This window comes from Nerophis lumbriciformis, linkage group LG37 (genome assembly GCF_033978685.3).
Source record: "Nerophis lumbriciformis linkage group LG37, RoL_Nlum_v2.1, whole genome shotgun sequence".
In the NCBI taxonomy this organism is placed as follows: domain Eukaryota; kingdom Metazoa; phylum Chordata; class Actinopteri; order Syngnathiformes; family Syngnathidae; genus Nerophis; species Nerophis lumbriciformis.
The window spans coordinates 5,930,471-5,937,500 of NC_084584.2; the positions used below are offsets into that span (position 1 = coordinate 5,930,471).

At 36.2% G+C, this 7,030-nt stretch overlaps 1 protein-coding gene across 6 annotated transcripts in view; it reads right to left on the reverse strand.

Moving 5' to 3' along the window:
* The window catches only part of LOC133577550 (periostin-like), a 113,506-nt gene that overhangs the window by 81,812 nt on the left and 24,664 nt on the right, over positions 1-7,030 (reverse strand). Inside the window, exon 1 of one of the 6 annotated variants that reach the window (XM_061931502.1) lies at positions 5,189-5,338. The exons of the other annotated variants lie outside the window; for them this stretch is intronic. Coding sequence (XP_061787486.1) covers positions 5,189-5,244 — 56 coding nt within the window. The 5' untranslated portion in view covers positions 5,245-5,338. Of the gene's footprint in view, positions 1-5,188; positions 5,339-7,030 lie in introns of those variants that run through there. 6 annotated transcript variants of the gene reach the window in all.

Here is a 7,030-nt window from a genome sequence, read left to right on the forward strand (position 1 = left end):
ACAATATTTCAGCATTTAAGCAACAAACGCTACAATATCTCAGCATTTAAGCAATAAACGCTACAATATCTCAGCATTTAAGCAACAAATGCTACAATATCTCAGCATTTAAACAACAAATGCTACAATATCTCAGCATTTAAGCAATAAACGCTACAATATCTCAGCATTTAAGCAATAAACGCTACAATATCTCAGCATTTCAGCAACAAACGCTACAATATCTCAGCATTTCAGCAACAAACGCTATAATATCTCAGCATTTAAGCAATAAACGCTACAATATCTCAGCATTTAAGCAATAAACGCTACAATATCTCAGCATTTAAGCAACAAACGCTACAATATCTCAGCATTTCAGCAACAAACGCTATAATATCTCAGCATTTAAGCAATAAACGCTACAATATCTCAGTATTTAAGCAACAAACGCTACAATATCTCAGCATTTCAGCAACACACGCTATAATATCTCAGCATTTAAGCAATAAACGATACAATATCTCAGTATTTAAGCAACAAACGCTACAATATCTCAGCATTTCAGCAACAAACGCTATAATATCTCAGCATTTAAGCAATAAACGCTACAATATCTCAGCATTTCAGCAATAAACGCTACAATATCTCAGCATTTAAGCAATAAACGCTACAATATCTCAGCATTTCAGCAACAAACGCTACAATATCTCAGCATTTCAGCAACAAACGCTATAATATCTCAGCATTTAAGCAATAAACGCTACAATATCTCAGCATTTAAGCAATAAACGCTACAAGATCTCAGTATTTAAGCAACAAACGCTACAATATCTCAGCATTTCAGCAACAAACGCTATAATATCTCAGCATTTAAGCAATAAACGCTACAATATCTCAGTATTTAAGCAACAAACGCTACAATATCTCAGCATTTCAGCAACACACGCTATAATATCTCAGCATTTAAGCAATAAACGATACAATATCTCAGTATTTAAGCAACAAACTCTACAATATCTCAGCATTTCAGCAACACACGCTATAACATCTCAGCATTTAAGCAATAAACGATACAATATCTCAGTATTTAAGCAACAAACGCTACAATATCTCAGCATTTCAGCAACAAACGCTATAATATCTCAGCATTTAAGCAATAAACGATACAATATCTCAGCATTTAAGCAATTAACGGTACAATATCTCAGCATTGAAGCAACAAACGCTACAATATCTCAGCATTTCAGCAACAAATGCTACAATATCTCAGCATTTAAGCAATAAACGCTACAATATCTCAGCATTTAAGCAACAAACGCTACAATATCTCAGTATTTAATCAAAAAACGCTACAATATCTCAGTATTTAATCAATAAACGCTAGAATATCTCAGCATTTAAGCAACAAACGCTACAATATCTCAGCATCTAAGCAACAAACGCTACAATATCTCAGCATTTAAGCAACTAACGCTACAATATCTCAGCATTTAAACAACATACGCTACAATATCTCAGCATTTAAGCAACAAACGCTACAATATCTCAGCATTTAAGCAACTAATGCTACAGTATCTCAGCATTTAAGCAATAAACGCTACAATATCTCAGTATTTAAGCAACAAACGCTACAATATCTCAGCATTTCAGCAACACACGCTATAATATCTCAGCATTTAAGCAATAAACGATACAATATCTCAGTATTTAAGCAACAAACTCTACAATATCTCAGCATTTCAGCAACACACGCTATAATATCTCAGCATTTAAGCAATAAACGATACAATATCTCAGTATTTAAGCAACAAACGCTACAATATCTCAGCATTTCAGCAACAAACGCTATAATATCTCAGCATTTAAGCAATAAACGATACAATATCTCAGCATTTAAGCAATTAACGGTACAATATCTCAGCATTTAAGCAACAAACGCTACAATATCTCAGCATTTCAGCAACAAACGCTACAATATCTCAGTATTTAAGCAACAAACGCTACAATATCTCAGCATTTCAGCAACACACGCTATAATATCTCAGCATTTAAGCAATAAACGATACAATATCTCAGCATTTAAGCAATTAACGGTACAATATCTCAGCATTTAAGCAACAAACGCTACAATATCTCAGCATTTCAGCAACAAACGCTACAATATCTCAGCATTTAAGCAATAAACGCTACAATATCTCAGCATTTAAGCAACAAACGCTACAATATCTCAGTATTTAATCAAAAAACGCTACAATATCTCAGTATTTAATCAATAAACGCTAGAATATCTCAGCATTTAAGCAACAAACGCTACAATATCTCAGCATTTAAGCAACAAATACTACAATATCTCAGCATTTATGCAATAAACGCTACAATATCTCAGCATTTAAGCAACAAAAGCTACAATATCTCAGCATTTAAGCTACTAATGCTACAATATCTCAGCATTTAAGCAACAAACACTACAATATCTCAGTATTTAAGCAACAAACATGACAATATCTCAGCATTTAAGCAATAAACGCTACAATATCTCAGCATTTCAGCAACAAACATGACAATATCCCAGCATTTAAGCAATAAATGATACAATATCTCAGCATTTAAGCAATAAACGCTACAATATCTCAGCATTTAAGCAATAACCGCTACAATATCTCAGCATTTAAGCAACAAACACTACAATATCTCAGCATTTAAGCAACAAACACTACAATATCTCAGGATTTAAGCAACAAACGTTACAATATTTCAGCATTTAAGCAACAAATGCTACAATATTTCAGCATTTAAGCAACAAATGCTACAATATCTCAGCATTTAAGCAACAAATGCTACAATATCTCAGCATTTAAGCAACATCATGACAATATCTCAGCATTTAAGCAATAAACGCTACAATATCTCAGCATTTAAGCAACAAACGCTACAATATCTCAGCATTTAAGCAACAAATGCTACAATATCTCAGCATTTAAGCAACAAATGCTACAATATCTCAGCATTTAAGCAACAAATGCTACAATATTTCAGCATTTAAGCAACAAACACTACAATATCTCAGCATTTAAGCAACAAATCCTACAATATCTCAGCATTTAAGCAACAAACGCTACAATATCTCACATTTAAGCAACAAATGTTACAATATTTCAGCATTTAAGCAACAAACGCTACAATATCTCAGCATTTAAGCAACAAATGCTACAATATTTCAGCATTTAAGCAACAAACACTATAATATCTACGCGTTTAAGCAACTAATGTTACAATATTTCAGCATTTAAGCAACTAATGCTACAATATCTCAGCATTTAAGCAATAAACGCTACAATATCTCAGCATTTAAGCAATAAACGCTACAATATCTCAGCATTTAAGCAACAAACACTACAATATCTACGCATTTAAGCAACAAATGCTACAATATCTCAGCATTTAAGCAACACACGTTACAATATCTCAGCATTTAAGCAACATACGCTACAATATCTCAGCATTTAAGCAACAAACGCTACAATATCTCAGCATTTAAGCAACTAATGCTACAGTATCTCAGCATTTAAGCAACAAACGCTACAATATCTCAGCATTTAGGCAACAAACATGACAATATCTCAGCATTTAAGCAATATACGCTACAATGTCTCAGCATTTAAGCAATAAACGCTACAATATCTCAGCATTTAAGCAACAAACGCTACACTATCTCAGCATTTAAGCAACAAACACTATAATATCTCAGCATTTAAGCAATAAACGCTACAATATCTCAGCATTTAAGCAACAAACGCTACAATATCTCAGCATTTAAGCAACTAATGCTACAATATCTCAGCATTTAAACAACAAATGCTACAATATCTTAGCATTTAAGCAACAAATGCTACAATATCTCAGCATTTAAGCAACAAATGCTACAATATCTCAGCATTTAAGCAACAAATGTTACAATATTTCAGCAATTAAGCAACAAACAATACAATATTTCAGCATTTAAGCAACAAACGCTACAATATCTCAGCATTTAAGCAATAAACGTTACAATATCCCAGCATTTAAGCAACAAACGCTACAATATCTCAGCATTTAAGCAATAAACGCTACAATATCTCAGCATTGAAGCAACAAACGCTATAATGTCTCAGCATTTAAGCAAAAAACGCTACAATATCTCAGCATTTCAGCAACAAACGCTACAATATCTCAGCATTTAAGCAACAACCGCTACAATATCTCAGCATTTAAGCAATAAACGCTACAATATCTCAGCATTGAAGCAACAAACGCTATAATGTCTCAGCATTTAAGCAACAAACGCTACAATATCTCAGCATTTCAGCAACAAACAATATAATATCTCAGCATTTAAGCAAGTAATGCCACAATATCTCAGTATTTAATCAATAAATGCTACACTACATCAGAATGTAATGTACGCTACAATATCTCAGCATTTCAGCAACAAATATTTCAATATCTCAGTATTTAGGCAACAAATGCTACAACACGTCAGTATTTAATGTACCCTACAATATCTCAGCATTTAAGCAACAAACGCTACAATATCTCAGGATTTAAGCAACAAACGCTACAATATCTCAGCATTTAAGCAACAAACGCTACAATATCTCAGCATTTAAGCAACTAATGCTACAATATCTCAGTATTTAAGCAACACACACTACAATATCTCAGCATTTAAGCAACAAACGCTACAATATCTCAGCATTTAAGCAACAAATGCTACAATATATCAGCATTTAAGCAACAAACGCTACAATATCTCAGCATTTAAGCAACTAATGCTACAATATATCAGCATCTAAGTAACAAACGCTACAATATCTCAGCATTTAAGCAACAAACACTACAATATCTCAGCATTTAAGCAACAAACATGACAATATCTCAGCATTTAAGCAATAAACGCTACAATATCTCAGCATTTAAGCAACAAACATGACAATATCTCAGCATTTAAGCAATAAACGCTACAATATCTCAGCATTTAAGCAATAAACGCTACAATATCTCAGCATTTAAGCATGTTGCAGTGTGTATATTTAGTAATGAAATGTGTATTTAGTGCTGTCTGCAATGAAAGGGTGAGTGTAATAATGCGTGCAGCAGCACCCCCACTGTGAGTCTTTCCCCTGCAAAGTAATCAGCAAACTCCCCTGAGGTCTCATCAAGCACTCACCACTTGGTGCTTTCCTTCCTGCCTTCAAAGCAGGTCAGCATGCAGCAGCACCTCATCACTTCTACAACACATGCAGACACTTTCCTGTCACAACACTTTGTCTCACTACTCCTTGTCTTGTTACACACTTCCTGTCACTACATGCTGGGCCCCTTGACTTCCTGTCACTACATGCTGGACCTTTTGACTTCCTGTCACTACATGCTGGGCCTTTTGACTTCCTGTGACTACATGCTGGGCCTTTTGACTTCCTGTGACTACATGCTGGGCCTTTTGACTTTCTGTCACTACATGCTGGGCCGTTTGATGCCTACCACAGCAAGCAGTGGAAGCAGAAGAAGAAGAAGGAGAAGAATAAGATAGAGAAGGAGAAGAAAGTGAGGAAGAGTAAGAAGAAGGACAGGTGGAATAAGGAGGAGGAGAAGAAGAAGAAGGTGAGGGGGAAGGAGAAGAAGAAGACGGACAGGTGGAATAAGGAGGAGGAAGAGAAGAAGAAGAAGAAGAAGGTGGTGAGGGAGAAGAAGAAAAGAAGAGGGAGAAGAAAGAGAAGAAGAAAGAGAAGAAGAAGTAGTACAGGGAGAAGAAGAAAAAGAAGAAGAAGAAGGAGAAGAAGGAGAGAGGAAAACAAGAAAGAGAGGGAGAAGAAGGAAAGGGAGAAGAGGGAGTTGGAGAGAGAGAAGAAGAAGAAGGAGAAGGAGAAGAAGGAGAAGTAGAAGAAGGAGAAGGGAGAAGAAGGAGAAGAAGAAGGAGAGGGGAAGAGGAATAAGAAGGAGAAGGAGAGGGAGAAGAGTGAGAGGAAGAAGGAGAAGAAGGAGAGAGAGGGAAGAGGGAGAATAAAGACAAAAAGAAAAGGGAGAAGAAGGAGAAAAATAAGACAAGAAGAAAAGAGGGAGAAGGAGAGGGAGAAGAAGGAGAAGAATAAGAAAGAGGGGAGGAGAAGAAGAAGAAGGAGAGGAAGAAGAAGAAGAAGTGGAAGAAGAAGAAGGACAGGTAGAATAAGGAGAAGGAGAAAGAGAAGAAGCAGAAGAAGAAGAAGAAGAAAAAGAAGAAGAAGAAGGTGAGGGAGAAGAAGAAAAGGGAGAGGGAGAAGAAGGGGAAGAAGAAGAAGCCGATGAAGAAGAAGGAGGTGGAGGAGAAGAAGAAGAAGAAGGAGAGGGAGAAGAAGGAGAAGAAGCCGATGAAGAAGAAGAAGAAGAAGAAGGAGAAGAAGAGGGAAGAGGGAGAAGAAAGACAAGAAAGAGAGGGAGAAGAAGGAGAAAAAGAAGACAAGAAGAAAAGAGGCAAAAGAGCTAGAAGGAGAGGGAGAAGAAGAAGAAATAAGAAAGAGGGGGAGAAGAAGCAGAAGAATGAGAAGAAGAAGAAGGACAGGTAGAATAAGGAGAAGGAGAAAGAGAAGAAGAAGAAGAAAAAGAAGAAGAAGAAGAAGAAGGTGAGGGAGAAAAAGAAAAGGGAGAGGGAGAAGAAGGAGAACAAAGAGAAGAAGGAGAAGGGAGAAAAAGGATAAGGAAAATAAAGAGAAGAAGAGGGAGAAGGAGAATAAGAAGGAGAAAAAGGAGGAGAAGGAGAGGGAGAAGAAAGAGAAGAAGAAGGAGGAGGAGGAAGAGAAGAAGAAGAAGAAGGAGAAGGAAAGAGAGGGAAGAGGGAGAAGAAGGAGAAAAAGAAGACAAGAGGGAACAAAGGTAGAAGGAGAGGGAGAATAAGGAGAAGAAGAATAAAGAGGGGGAGAAGAAGAAGAAGGAGAGGAAGAAGAAGAAGAAGGAGAAGGAGAAGAAGAAAAAGGACAGGTAGAATAAGGAGAAGGAGAAAGAGAAGGAGAAGAAGAAGAAGAAGAAAAGGAGAGGG